The sequence below is a fragment of the Polyodon spathula genome, chromosome 16 (genome assembly GCF_017654505.1).
Source record: "Polyodon spathula isolate WHYD16114869_AA chromosome 16, ASM1765450v1, whole genome shotgun sequence".
NCBI classification, from domain to species: domain Eukaryota; kingdom Metazoa; phylum Chordata; class Actinopteri; order Acipenseriformes; family Polyodontidae; genus Polyodon; species Polyodon spathula.
The window spans coordinates 23961970-23977099 of NC_054549.1; the positions used below are offsets into that span (position 1 = coordinate 23961970).

At 38.8% G+C, this 15130-nt stretch overlaps 1 protein-coding gene across 14 annotated transcripts in view; it reads right to left on the bottom strand.

Annotated features, from left to right (window-relative positions):
- Positions 1–15130, bottom strand: part of LOC121329259 (sarcolemmal membrane-associated protein-like) — an 88924-nt gene that overhangs the window by 45973 nt on the left and 27821 nt on the right. For 13 of the 14 annotated variants that reach the window (XM_041274769.1, XM_041274768.1, XM_041274777.1 and 10 more), the window contains exons 4-9: positions 14345–14417; positions 10859–10895; positions 6395–6457; positions 4667–4762; positions 3265–3336; positions 2076–2216 (exon numbers count right to left, since the gene is read on the bottom strand). In XM_041274769.1, the coding sequence (XP_041130703.1) occupies positions 2076–2216; positions 3265–3336; positions 4667–4762; positions 6395–6457; positions 10859–10895; positions 14345–14417 (482 nt within the window). Of the gene's footprint in view, positions 1–2075; positions 2217–3264; positions 3337–4666; positions 4763–6394; positions 6458–10858; positions 10896–11804; positions 11837–14344; positions 14418–15130 lie in introns of those variants that run through there. The other variant, XM_041274780.1, reaches the window with a different exon arrangement.

Here is a 15130-nt window from a genome sequence, read left to right on the forward strand (position 1 = left end):
ACTGGACAACACTGGTAATGAAATGTAATGCATACAATAGAATAGAGCTGTGTACCATAATATTTAGACTAGAACTGTCTACACCTAACTAGCTTAGCTATATTAGGTCAGAGGTCAAGCACACCAACACATCTAGCAATATGAGGTCTCGACTTCAAATTGCTGGCTGAGACCAACAGCATAGTAACATTTACAGCTGCAAAATCAAAATGGGCCAGAAGATATTTTTTGATTATCAGGAATTGTGGTAGTTCTGATGTTCAGATACAAATACAAAAATAATTCTCAGCATCACCCATCCACGTCTTTGGAAAGATGTAAAGGTATCGCCAAAAAAAAAAAAAAAAAAAAATTAAAAACAAACTGGGTGAACAACGTAATTTTGGATTTTGTAAGGTGATGCAATTCGGCGTCCTGAAATTAAATCAGGTTGGGCTTTTTAGGTAGGGTGCTGTCCATATGAATGATACTGGTAATGATATATTTCTATAAAACCTCCAGCATGGAATTAAACCACACCTTCTGTAAATATATCCTTCCCTTCCCCATACACCTTTGTTTTTATTGTACATATTTTTATGTTTTGTATATTTTGAATTGTGTACATGTATTGTGTGTATTGGTTCTGTTTTAATAAAAAGTGCATTTTTAAAATATCTTTGTTATTGAGAAATGTATAAAGACATAAGTATTACTGTATGGTATGCAATGAATGCTGTATGATATCTACATTATATACTCATGATATATTTATATTTGATTAATGCGATTTCACATAATAATCTACAAGTAAAAAGTATAACCTGTGATACAACGTTTTATCTCTCCTGAAACACAACGACTGATGAGTGGGGACTTTTATTGTAGAAGTGAGAATCAGAGATTTGCACAGGGTACTACAATAAATTGAAGAGCTGTCTGAATTATTAGTACAGTATCTGGTGCTGTGAAAGTACATCCACCATGTCAACTCGGATTACAGGTGTTCATATAATAATATAACTGCACTTTAGGACGGTACGTATGCGAAGCCAATCTTTTTGTGTTTTCTCAAATTATATATACACCTTAAAACACCATCTTCCACTAAAAAACCGTCCACCGTCCACCTAGGAATAACCAGCAGCCCCGCATCCTGTGATCTTAGAGTGCGGTTTGGAAGATATGGGGTCAGTAACTCCTGCAAATAACTAGGTGCTAATCCATTCAGGGCCTTGTAAGTTAACAGCAAATCTTTAAATTCTACACTGCACAGGGAGCCAGTGTTAAGAGGCCAAAACAGAGGTAATGAGTCTACTTTTTCTGGTTTTAGTCTGAATTCTAGCGGCAGAGTTCTGAACAAGCTGCAAGCAGGATACCACACTTTTTGGGACATCAGAAAAAAGTGTATTACAATAATCAATTCTAGATTAAACAAAGGCATGCATTAGTCTCTCGGCATCAGATATAGAAATAATTGGTCTAAGTTTGGCTTATTTCTCAAATAGTAAAAATATAATTTAGTAAGTTCCGTAATACGAGTCTCAAATGATAGATCAGGATCAAAGATGACCCCCAAACTCTTAATTTCTAGTTTTAGTTTTGATGAGAAACTGCAAGGATCGAGCTTATGAAATCCCACATTTCCTTTTAGCTGGTTCTGTGAGCCCACCCAGGCAGAAGAAATTCCTGGCTTTAGGGACAAATATAGCTGGGTATCATCAGCATAGCAATGTAAGTTCATTCTGCGGATAGTGTCACCTAACCACCCGCTGTGTTTGTTACATCTTTGAATCTGTTTCAGTGAGTGAATCCTTTGTGTTAAATTTGCATGACATTTTAGGAAAATATTTTAAAAAGAAGCAGCTTGCAATCTAGCATCCAAATTAAAATATAATGCAATTAGTCTGTAACCTTACTTAGGTTGGATAATTAGATGCAATTCATTTACATTTCAGTCTATACTCTTTGTACAGCACGGTTTTCGAGGGGTTCCTCACAGAGGACAGTGCTTTGTAAAGCACAGTCTTCGAGGTATATCTCAGTGTTTGGTTGCTAATTTGCTGTAAATGTTTCACAAACACACTGTTTCTCACCTCCACTTCCGAGAGCTTGCGGACCACCTCAATTTTCTCCTGAAGAACCTGCCTCAGGGACTCTTTGGCTGTTGTCTCGTAGCTGTGTTTGTCTTCTTGCAATGCTACCAACTCCTTTCGAATGCTATCTTCAGTTTGGTTCTGTAAATACAGCAGACAAACCAATGAATACAATAAATAGGGACAAAGGTTAGAGTCCTGCATTGGGTCAGGTAACCACGGTGTCAGCGGGTGACCCGCAAAAGCGGGTCAGGTTCGAGTTGAAATGTGAACTTTTTCGTGGTTTGCGTTAAAAAAAAACCAAAAAAAACAACACAAAACATTTTCGGGTCTGAATTTGAATCTCCAAAAACATTTTCTGTCCTTTCAGCGTAATTGTCTGTAACCCTTTCTAAAATAACGTTTAGAAGGTAAATGTACCAGTATTTCCTGCACTAAAGCAGGAGGTGATTAGGGAGGAGTCAGCTGACTAAGCAGTGTTGTTCTTGCTTGTTTGATACATCGCAAGATGTTTTATCACGTCTGCTTGGTGATATTAAAAATGTTTGTGAACGAGGTGAAACAAAAGATAGCGCAGGGTTTATATCATGTAGTTTGAGAGGTAAATCAGAAGTGTGGAATTGTATAATAATAAACATGTGGCCGGATCCATTGCTTGTAAAACCTGTCATCATGTTTTTACAAATGACAGCCACAAAACTGGGACATCATCTATGCGAAAGTAAAGGTGTAGCTCCCTTTCAACTGGTAGCACGAAAAGAAGAGACAGGTATTTTACAGTAAAGTAAGTAGATATAGTTAATATGTTACAATGTTAAAATATATCCAGACCACTAGAGAAAGCTAGCACGCTGCAGAGCCTATTGTGTAAACTCAATCTGTGGAAAATCGTAGAGATATCTGTGTGTGAATGTGAGAGCGTGAGAGAGTCACTTGACTCAGGTTGCAGGTCTTATTAAAGCGGGTCGGGTCGGGTGGCGGGCAAGAAGACGGTGTTCTAGCGGGTTGCGGGTTCAAGTCCATGTCGTAAAAATCGGACCTGCTCAGGACTCTAACACAGGTAGACAAACTATACAGAACAACCCCTGCCCTATTTTAGCTTGTTTTTAATAGAAGCCACGTGCCAGACATTCAAATATATAAATAGATGTATATCTGCATATTGCAAAAAACATAATCAAATACCTACTTTTGAATAAGCTTGCAACTGGTTTCCCATGACTTCTAATCTTGAAAGCAGTCTATCTTCATCTATTAAAGCCTGTTAGGAAAAAAAATATATATATTATATCAACACATGACAGGACAAATCAAACTTAATAAAAACACGTGGAAATTTTTAATCCTCCGTCGAATGACAGTAAACTACTGAAGTTAATAAACCCACTGCACTCAGGTGGCGAGGTTTAAAGAGACATACTGCTTTAGTTAAATTGGATTTCTACACAGGTTACAACACACGATAATGTGCATGTGTCTGCTTTTCCATAACCTGGATCTAATTTGGGTTTTAAACTGATTTCTTCCTAACACTAACCCTAACCCTATGCAATCTTTATGTGCTCTGCAAGTGTGGGAACAAAGCTATGGAGCCAAACGAATATTGCTGATCTACACACTAACCTGGCCTTTGCAGCAGGTATTGTTTTTATCAAATCACACTTTCGTTTTACCACTCTCTCTTATATTCCTGCTTCCTCAGCACTTAATAAAAAAAAGGCAGAAAATTTTAACTTTTGTGCTTAAAAAAAATGTACTACAATGAAGTAAATCTTGGGATGATTTGTAAATGACTCAAATGCAATAGATCCTGCCAATGCAGGGTGAATCCTAACTGACAGCAGCCACTGATTCAGTTGTGGATGCTTTGTGACGGGCAGCATGAATACAGCTGCGTGTCGAACGCAGGTATCACTATGCTGGGTGAACCTTGAATTGGTTAAACGCTGAAGTCGTTAATAACACAGTATTTTATTAAAGGTTTAATAAAAAAATCCTTCTTAAAACGAGTCTTGCAAAGTTTCATTATTTATACCATCTTGATGTACTGCTAACCCGTAAATGAACACTGTACATGAAAATCAATTTACAGTTTGAAATAAATATACCAGCTTAATATAAAAGATTACACTTTTCTTTTGCATTTTAGCATACCAAGTCTGAAAAATGTTGACATTCATGTCAGTACAGTCTCGTGCTTTGCATGTCTGTTTTCTGCAAGGATGAGGAGGGTCACAGACTAGGGTCACAGCTGAACAATCAGATCCTACTGTAATGAATACAAACATTCATACTCACTTACAGGACAATATGAATGGGACTGAAGACAGACCAGGCTTCTGGAGAGAAGAATTATTGTTTCTTTTGATGTACATTGAGAGGGAGCGCACAGAGGTAGAGAAAATGAATGCATTCCCCTGTAGCCTGAAACCCCTAAAGCTAGAGTAATGGTTAGTCATACAGCTGCAGGTGTACAGTGCACAGCTCTGGAGTCACGTTCCTTTCCCCTCATACTTTAAGCCTAACCGTTTGTACAGATGACCTGGTGAGTCAGTGCCCTTTCCCCTTGCTAACCCTAACCCTAACCCTACCTGCCAGCTGCTCTCTGATGCCTCCTGCGTGCTGGCCAGCAGGCGCTGCAGGGTCGCTAGCTTCTGCTCCAGCATCTGCTCCCGGTGTAAGGCCTCCTGATAATGAAACAGCAAACAGGGTTAATAGAGAAGGTCTACCTGTAGCACCATGGACTTTTCATAAAGGTAAACCAACACTTACAGCATACTTTTTTTTAACCAATTAACAATTATTCAAATCTAATGCTTGGACATGTATATGACTATTCAAACAAAAAACAGACCCATTCCAGTGTACAGAAGAGTGGTCCTCTCCTGGCCAATAGCTCATTCACTGAAGTACAGGGTTTAATTACAGATTTGTACTATAATACAGTATGATTATACGTCATTTAAATACTGGTATTCATTTACATTTTGAACGAACATTTGGACATGAAAAACATTTTCGTCCCAGCAGTATTACAAATCAAATGTAAAATAATTAAATTAAAGAGAAAATGTATAAATCAAGCTGGAATAGAGGTACACTCCACCTAAAAACTGGAACCCCATGGCTGGTATTTTTCACAATTTGCCCACAGTGGAAAAATCAGGCTCCAGGAGTTGGTAAACATGCCAGTAGCATTTTAGGCATTTAAACATTATTCTAGCTCAGTGGTCCTCAAAAGTAATTTGGTCACGGGCATAAATTGATCTTACATGGCTGTTTGTGGGCACGCGGACTATTGCATAGGTTCTTATCTTAAAAACTGCCCTCCTGCGACATGTGCAGTATATGTATATATTAAGAGATTTACTGGGAGTTATTCTTGGCTCACTCTGATAAGACCAAATCTCAGGTAGTAATTGTGCGTGCTGCGCTTATTCTTTAAATAATTTATATAAAATATGCAATGCAAATATTTTTAAATAGCATGTTTACACAGACAACCACAAATAAACTAAAATAAAAGAGGATAGATAGCATCTCACTTTGTTAACACTACTCTGCTTTAAAGATCGCTCATCTTCAGTACAATTGTTCAGATTATTCGTAACTAAATCTACTACAGTGCTTCCCTTGTCTGGTGAAATTAAAATATATATAGAGAGAAAATTAAATTCTAAATACTGAAATGTATCATTTTCTCAATAACAGTTAGCGAAATTCACTGCTTACCCGGCATATTAACACCCTGCCTCTGCTTGCTTATGATTGGACAGCTGCGTAAAACTTGGCAGATATTTGACTCTCTTACTGGTTAAACATACTGTCAGTACCTGCAACTGAAACAGACACAGTTTATCGCACTTATGATTGGGCTACCACAGAGAAAATGCTGATATTCAATTGGTTGATTGTTTCGCAGAGGCCCTTCAGACAAAAAGAAAAAATGTCGAGTACGTACAAGCACAGCATAAGCGAGCAGCATCAACAGCGCTGGAACTAGGGGTGCTGGGTGTGCAGCAGCAACCCCTGGTTTAGCATTGCTTCCATCATATACAGGGGTTACAGTTTTGTTCAATGGCTTTCAGCACCCCCACTTTAAAAAATGTTCCAGTGCCACTGAGCAGTACTGTCAACAGACTGCTGTGATGCTTTTGTTGGAAAATGTGTTTATTTATTTTCCCACACTACGACCAGCCATAAATGTGTTCACGACCCAAGAACAGCTGCCGCGGGCACCACTTTGAGGACCACTGTTCTAGCTAAATCTGAAGTGTGTTTACAGCATATATCCAGTAGAGGTCACTATCACACCATACCTGTATATACTGAGAGAGCTGAAACAGTTCCTGAGAATACATACTGGGAGTAGTAGCAGCAACCTGTAGGGCCAAAGAAAATAGTTGTCAAAACCTGGAAATTCAACATTATTATCAAACGATGTACATTTATTCCAGGCATTGTAATCCCTGCAAACCCTGCTGCTCGAAGTGTTCTCTTCATTAAGGACTTCCACTGCTAACTGAAAAGAAAAAAGTAGTACAGTAGATAGAGATCTGATGAAGCATGGGCTTCTATGCATGACCCCAACCAAATACAATAAAAAAAAGAGATTCCAGGTGTCCTTATACTGATTTAAAAGCCATCTGTAGATCCAATAAAAACTTGTATGAATTGAATAGATTCAATCCTAAAATACAGCACCAGACCTCTGATTTATGAAGCCAGCAGCTGATTTCCATCTGGCTCCCCTCGACTAGGCAGGGCTGAACACAATTGTAATTGTTTTTATATAAATTCACAAGTTGGGTGTCTAATAATACATATGACCTTCTGAAGCTGAAGTTCTCTATTGTGTAACTAAAAGCACCTCCCAGTCTTTTTCTCCAGTTTCAGTTAGAGAGAGGTGGCCGAAAAGAATTTATTTACAGCATACAATGTGAGCGAAAGGAAGTGAAAGGATTTTAGTGGCATTTTCTCAGCTGGTTAATAACACGTGTAGCATTGCCTAGTTCACTGTAAAACTCAGGATCTGTTCACCCTACTCTTTGCTTACTGCATCACAAAACAATTTAAACTCACAGCTGGGAAACAACTAGAGATCCCTTTGGCTCTGGTGTTGACACAGCCATTCAATGATCTGTTCACTGGATTGATCGGTATGTATGTCTATATAAATTACACTGAACGTACGTATAAATGTGTGCCTGTGCTGGCCCTGTGGGCACAAAGTGAATAAACTAAACTTAATAGGTTGTTTCTGGGGTTTATAAGCTTGTTAAGGAAACTGTCTGAACAAAACTAAAAAAATCAATACAGAACCTGTAACATACAACTGCGCAAAAAACATACATCAGTTTTAGAAAGGTCTGATTACCAATGCTGATTTCACCTCTCAAATTCCCCTCACTGATTGTACATTTTATTATGGTATGATTACGTTTCAGCTGTTTGATTGAAAATGAACTTTGAGATCCCACACCCTGTCAAACAGGAATTCTAAAAGGTTAGTTTCACGTGACATTTTTTCCATAAGCAAAACCTGTTTAAAACAGAGCCACACATTTACAGAGCTAGCCCAACAGAAAAAAATGACTTCAACTGAATTAGTGCACATGGCAGCATGTTAAGACAGCAGGAATAATGGTACGTGCTTTGATCCGGTAAGAGAACCATCACAAGCACATCTGCTTATCTCACTGTGGGTTCACAACTGTCTTTCAGAGGCAATTGTTTTTCCTTTAATCCTTGAATGAAGCTCGTGTTTTTTTAGAGCAATGCTGGTGTTTGTTTCTGCCATGTGTTTTGGCCCAGGCTGTTTGGTATGCAAGGACAAAGGTTTATAGTTCATACCCACATGGACGTTTTGCTAAATACAGTAGTACAATATCAAGGACAGGCAAATGTAAGGTGAGCCATATTGTTTCTTCATGTGCTTAACAAATTACGAAATCATTCACAATGCCTTTGTAATCATTTAATCCATGTGTGTTTTTACTGGAGTTACTATACGGAGTTTAGACATACTGTTTCGGCACTGACACAGATGACATGCAAAATACTGACAGTGCGATTGACTATAATAGTTAAGCAAATGCAACTCTCCCAAACCATTGTGGTTGTACAGTGCTAATTACTCAAAAACTACTAAGCCTATGAAACGATGCTAATTCTTATAAATTATAATGAAAGTTTCAATGTTTCACAGACCTATCACGCATTTTTAGACTTTTAGAATTACTACTGCTCAGTTTTTCCATAAAATGTCAAGCCTTCGTTTTCCAGATATAACGTCATCACTGAATTTAAACATTTTCGTGATTCATTTACAAAGCCCCTCTCTTGAAAAAGGGTTGAAATGGTACAGTGGTTTGCGAAAGTACTGACCCCCCTTGGCATTTTTCCTATTTTGTTGCCTTACAACGTGGAATTAAAATTGATTTTTATTTGGATTTCATGTAATGGACTGTAACAGGGAGAGATCTGTGCTGACTCTGCTGGCGTGTTCACAGGCTGCAGGAAGAGGGCGGCAGTCGTCCAACAACCGCCTGTGAGTCATGGCAGTGACACGGGGAGGTGGGAAAGTGGGTGTGTAGACTTTTCCCCCTCTCTGAATGGCTGAGAGGCGCGTCTTGGGAGATTGTTAGCCCTATAAATTAACGCTCCGTTGTTTCCTCAGGTCTGCCCACTTAGACGCACCGAGAGTGCGGAAGCACTGATCCAGGACCGGGAATCAGGCGAAACAGAGAGTTTCACAGCGAGACAGAGAGAGCGGGGAACCCTTGGGCAGACCCCGGCGTATTGTGACAGAACAGGCTAGTTAGCCTACAGAGTAGGACGGTGATCCGGGTTGTGCGGGTAGCGACGACCGGGATAACACTGCCGAGTGCAGCACCTTTTATTTGTAGTTTTATTACTGTTTTATTTTCCATTGTTCTTTTCGCCTTCTGTTTTCATTATTATTTCTTTGAGCACCTGCGAGTGCACTTGCTGTTCACGTACCAGCTGTGGTATTTCCGTGGTGCTGTCTATCATCGTTGATAGGCAGCCCACGGTCAACAGTGCCCTCTGCCGGAAAAAGCAAGAACTGTTTGAAAATAAAACTGGGCACCTGTGTGGTGTTTTCAAGTACACCCGTCTGTCTCCTAGTCAGTGAATTACCCACACCCCTTCCACACGGACATACACAAAATAGTCCAAATTGGTGAAGTGAAATGAAAAAGCTCCACAGCGGAGATTGGAGTATCTGTCCATAGGACTACTTTAAGCCGTACATTCCACAGAGCTGGGCTTTATGGAAGAGTGGCCAGAAAAAAGCCATTGCTTAAAGAAAAAAATAAGCAAACGTGTTTGGTGTTCGCCAAAAGGCATGTGGGAGACTCCCCAAACATATGGCAGAAGGTACTCTGGTCAGATGAGACTAAAATTGAGCTTTTTGGCCATCAAGGAAAACGTTATGTCTGGCGCAAACCCAACACCTCTCATCACCCCGAGAACACCATCCCCACAGTGAAGCATGGTGGTGGCAGCATCATGCTGTGGGGATGTTTTTCATCGGCAGGGACTGGGAAACTGGTCAGAATTGAAGGAATGATGGATGGCGCTAAATACAGGGAAATTCTTGAGGGAAACCTGTTTCAGTCTTCCAGAGATTTGAGACTGGGACGGAGGTTCACCTTCCAGCAGGACAATGACCCTAAGCATACTGCTAAAGCAACACTCGAGTGGTTTAAGGGGACACATTTAAATGTCTTGGAATGGCCTAGTCAAAGCCCAGACCTCAATCCAATTGAGAATCTGTGGTATGACTTAAAGATTGCTGTACACCAGCGGAACCCATCCAACTTGAAGGAGTTGGAGCAGTTTTGCCTTGAAGAATGGGCAAAAATCCCAGTGGCTAGATGTGCCAAGTTTATAGATACATACCCCAAGACAGTTGCAGCTGTAATTGCTGCAAAAGGTGGCTCTACAAAGTATTGACTTTAGGGGGGTTGAATACTTATGCACGCTCAAGTTTTCTGTTTGTCTTATTTCTTGTTTGTTTCACAATAAAAAATATTTTGCATCTTCAAAGTGGTAGGCATGTTGTGTAAATCAAATGATACAAACCCCCAAAAAATCCATTTTAATTCCAGGTTGTAAGGCAACAAAATAGGAAAAATGCCAAGGGGGGTCAATACTTTCGCAAGCCACTGTATCAACACATTTCTGAATCACATTATTGTATTACTTCCAATGTCAAAACACAAACACATGTTTTCCGAAATACCAAATTGTAAAAGATACATTCAACATGGCAGTTGAATGTGCCATCTAAAAAACAAAAGATTACAATTTGACAACCAACAACTTTTTCATTCAACATTATATATAAGTTCCTGGGCGGGAGATAATGGAATCTTCTCTAACCTTAGTACCTAAAACTACAAGCTCCCCCCGTACTGCACACAATCAAAACTACAAACCCCCCGTACTCCACACAATCAAAATACAAGCTCCCCCCGTACTCCACACAATCAAAACTACAAGCCCCCCCGTACTGCACACAATCAAAACTACAAGCTCCCCCCGTACTGCACACAATCAAAACTACAAGCTCCCCCCGTACTGCACACCATCAAAACTACAAGCTCCCCCCGTACTGCACACAATCAAAACTACAAGCTCCCCGTACTCCACACAATCAAAACTACAAGCCCCCCCGTACTCCACACAATCAAAACTACAAGTCAACATTAAAATAAAAACATTCAGTAAAATAAAGCTGACAATGACGAACTTACCTTGTCTACAGGAAGTGGTAATGGAACTTGAATGATGCTGGAAAACATTAAAAACAGAAGTATTTCAGTGACAAGCCAACATACTTAAATACCCTGCTCATTTGTACGGGACAACAGAGAAAACATTATGTCACAGTGGCCTCAGCGAAGGTTGGGAATCAATTGTGCAAGCACTGTAAATGTTTAACTCTGAAGTGCACAGTACACACAGGAGTCTGACATTGTGGTTTTCTTTATGCAGGTGTGGTAACAGTCAGAGCCAGGACACTGTACTGGAGTGGAGCAAACAATATATCCTTTAGAGCAGGGGGTCAAACTTTGTGTAGTTGGGACCCCCTTTTAAATCACTTTGGTCTTGTGCGATCCTTATATTTAAATACTTTTTCTTTCCAAATGAAAGAAATGATTAGTTTAATAAACAAACAGTAAATATGCAAATAATAAAAAATAAATAAAACAGACAAACATAGTGTATGTAGTGTTTTTACCTGACAAAACTTTCAAAATGCAAAGTGATTTCTTGTACAGATCTGCTATGCTCTAGTGCATGTCAGTTTGTACAGGATGTTCTCGTTTCACGCCCCCGTTTGAGAAGCCCTGCTCTAGTCAGAGGTTGACTAGCTAAGGTTTTTTTTATACCAAGATTTACTTTCCTCTGGGTTTCAACAAAACATTTATTATCTTCTCCAGCAGACCTGCACACGGTAATGACCAATAAGAAAAAGACCACACATTGACAGACTCACAGAAATGTAAACTAAAGTGAGGAGATCACTGGCTCATGCCAATCGTGTCCCAACTGCTTTAAACTTGTTTTTGCAGATTCCTTTGTATTGCACACTACCAGGTTACATAAATAATAAAAAAAGACAACTCTACAGTAACATTGCTAAATACAGCCATACTCTTCCAGTTTAATCTCTTCTCTCTAAAGCTGTGAATCCACCTGAGACAACGAGACATGAAGTTCTCTCTTTAGTTTCTATCCCTGCCAGGTGTTCTTTATCTCCGTGGCTGGCAGGTGAAAAGCACACAGCTTATCTTGTCCCTCCACTGCAATTGACTGGGATATTCTGACAGCCAGAGGTACATTTAGATAGAGCACTGAATCCACACCCTGGCATACACCACAGTACCTCCCAAAAAAACTATATTGACATTGGCCCCAGCTCCAATCCAACAGAAAGAAAATGTCTTTTACCAACACCCTTTTCCTACCCTCTTCAAAGCCACGCAAAACAAAATCTACTGCAGCCAATCTCAATTCACCTATGGGATTACATACAATCAGCAGCCAGCACTGTACAATCACATGTTAACCTCCATGCAGATCACCCCTCAGGATACTAGTTGTGTGCAGCCCTACGAGAAATCTCTTCTTCACTACATCAGACAATACAATGTCCTTCCTCTTTGTAAACATCACTTCTAATCTGCTGCAACAAGCAGTTCAAATCCGTTTCCATTTTGAATGCACACAAACCTTCTGACGGCGATCTGCACAGTGCTAAAATAACATGCTTCCAGTTTATGTAAACTGCAAACGGCTATATTTAATCTGTTCTGTGCAGAACAGAAAACTGCACCGAGCAGCAATCACAGGATTGCAATCACAGTCTTAATTCAAAATCTACACAATAAAATTACATTTCTCTTTCAACAAAATTGAAACAGCTTCCTGCGTGGTGTTAACATTTGAGCTATTCAATTTTTACAGTTCTAAGATAGTGGACACCTTGTTACTAAAACTAGGAAGGAGGGTATGTGAAGAAATACAAAGCACCCTCAGTGGCATACTCTAAGAGTTGTCAAAATAATTATACACAACACTGTTTTCAATTATACACAACCTATTATCAAAATAATTATACACAACACTGTATCAAGTAGAAAAATATCCAGGAGTGAAAATAGGTTGTGAAGGTCTTACTTTACTGCACTGAATTAACTACAAAAGCAAAGGATGCAATACAGTAGTTTAAGGTAAACAGTTTTTTCGTATGTGTATTTAAGGTAAAAACAGTACATAAAGTAGACATTGCTTGCTCTTTTATTTCGTCATTGTGGTTTCTTTGCAACAGTGGCCATAGACACATTTATTATATATATATATATATATATATATATATATATATATATATATATATATATATATATATATATATATATATATATATATATATAATAACCATTACTGAGATTTTTTTTTTTTCGCTTAACAAAAAAACAAAAACTGTTGTGTAATTTGAACACTTCGAATGTGGTACTGGGGAACTGTCCATTTTGGTTCTCGTTTATTACATGATACATAACAGAAAATAGGATCACAACATGGAACAATAACACAGTGCTGATCACTACACAACATTTGTCCCAGAATTTCATTTTCTGACTAACTGCACAAAGGGGAGCTTATTTAGAAGTTCTAATTATTTAATGAAGCACTGTAGTATTTTTATTGATGTGCTAGCCTATGTGACAGACAACCATTTGCTTGCATGTTCTTTTATTCACAATCAATGTATTATTTAAAACATGTAAACACAGAAGTATTAGACCTGCAAAAATACTCAAGAGTGTATAACAAAAGCACAACCCCGAATGAAAAAGTAAATACAGACAAACTGGACTTTTTGTAACTTGGTTCGTAAATTCTTATTTGACAGCATGTAAATCAACACCCCCAAAGACTCATGCCCCGAAAGGCTCTGCAGATATCTCGGCACCTACAGGCTTGCAGCCAAGCAGTGCTTCTTGTGGAATAACATACGAATGGAACCAAGGAGATCCTACGCACTGGAATACCACTTGTGATGCAATGGCTTCCTCTGAAGACTAAACAGCAAAAAGGAGCAGGAGGAAGGCTGATACAAAAATGAAGCAATTCCACAGTAACTACAGACTCCACAACTTGCTATCGTGCTGGTGCTCTTTTCTTCTATCGAATTCCTATTGTTTTACTGACCAGCAAGAAAGCAAAGACAACACACCCATCACATGGCACACCTAGCTGATAATCACATTACATCCATAAATGGACAAAGAGCCCATATAGGAACTGTGCCGAACCAGCTCATTTCTCAGACTTCAGTCATTCAAGAAGAAACTCCTTCTTTAGAAGGATTTTTACAGTAGTTATTAATTCATGCAACTTACAACTACAGAACAATGCAAAGCATACTGTATTAAAACTATATGGTAGGTTTTCAATCATTTCGGTTCCAAGCTCAAAACTTTAATCTACGATAATGTCCAGTACTCCAAGCATATAGATATTTGATTGAAATAATGCCAGATATTAAACATGAATAGTTGGTCCTTATGATAATGTAAGTTTCTAAATTAATTTCTCAATAAGACCGACAAACGTGACATTAGAATAACTTCTCATGTAAACTTATCTACTTACCTTTAGATAACACAGCCCACACACTATAAAACACATTTCAATGGCTTACATAATCAAAAGAATGAAACAAAACTTACTCTGACCGGCGCCGAGCCTCCATGCCATCAGGTAAAAAGAGTTTGATTGTAGAAACTATACATCCATGGGTAACTGCAGATAAATATATAATGCACATTATTATTAAACACGCATGATAGGACTACAGGAGCAATATCACAATCACAATCTTTTACTACACATCCTCTTTGTGTTTTTCACAGAACTACAGGATCTTCAGTTTGCTAATGTGCATTTCTTCACTGCCTGCCCACACTATTCACACAACCAGACAGCTTCCTACCACAGCGGTTTTGGTCAACATGAGGTTGTGCAACTATCACCTTGCACATGTTGAGCATGGAAATGAAAGAATAACCAGAAATGGACATGTATATCCCACAATCAAAAAGGAGGGACACAAAATCCTTACTTTTTTCAGCAGATGCCCATGCAAAGTTTGATTAATCTATTTCAGAAATGTTGTCCGAGTTAAATGCATGCTAATAAAAGTGTCCATACCAAGGGTTCATCACAATTACAGGAAATGTCTTCCGACAGCTCACCAAGAATACCACTGACAATTTCAACAAAATAACACATTTTTCAGGTTACAAAGTATTTGTATTAATGCACAAGCGTCAGTTTAACCCCTTCTCTGCCGAGGCCCTTTTGACGCTATGTGCTAAAAATAATTTGTGATAAAGTTTCGATTTCCATACAGTACATTGTAGATCTTTTAAATTCATACGCCATTTTCCTTGCTTTCAATTGATGGAAAAAATAAGAATAAAAAACAACAATAAAAGGTCATCCAAAGCCTAAAT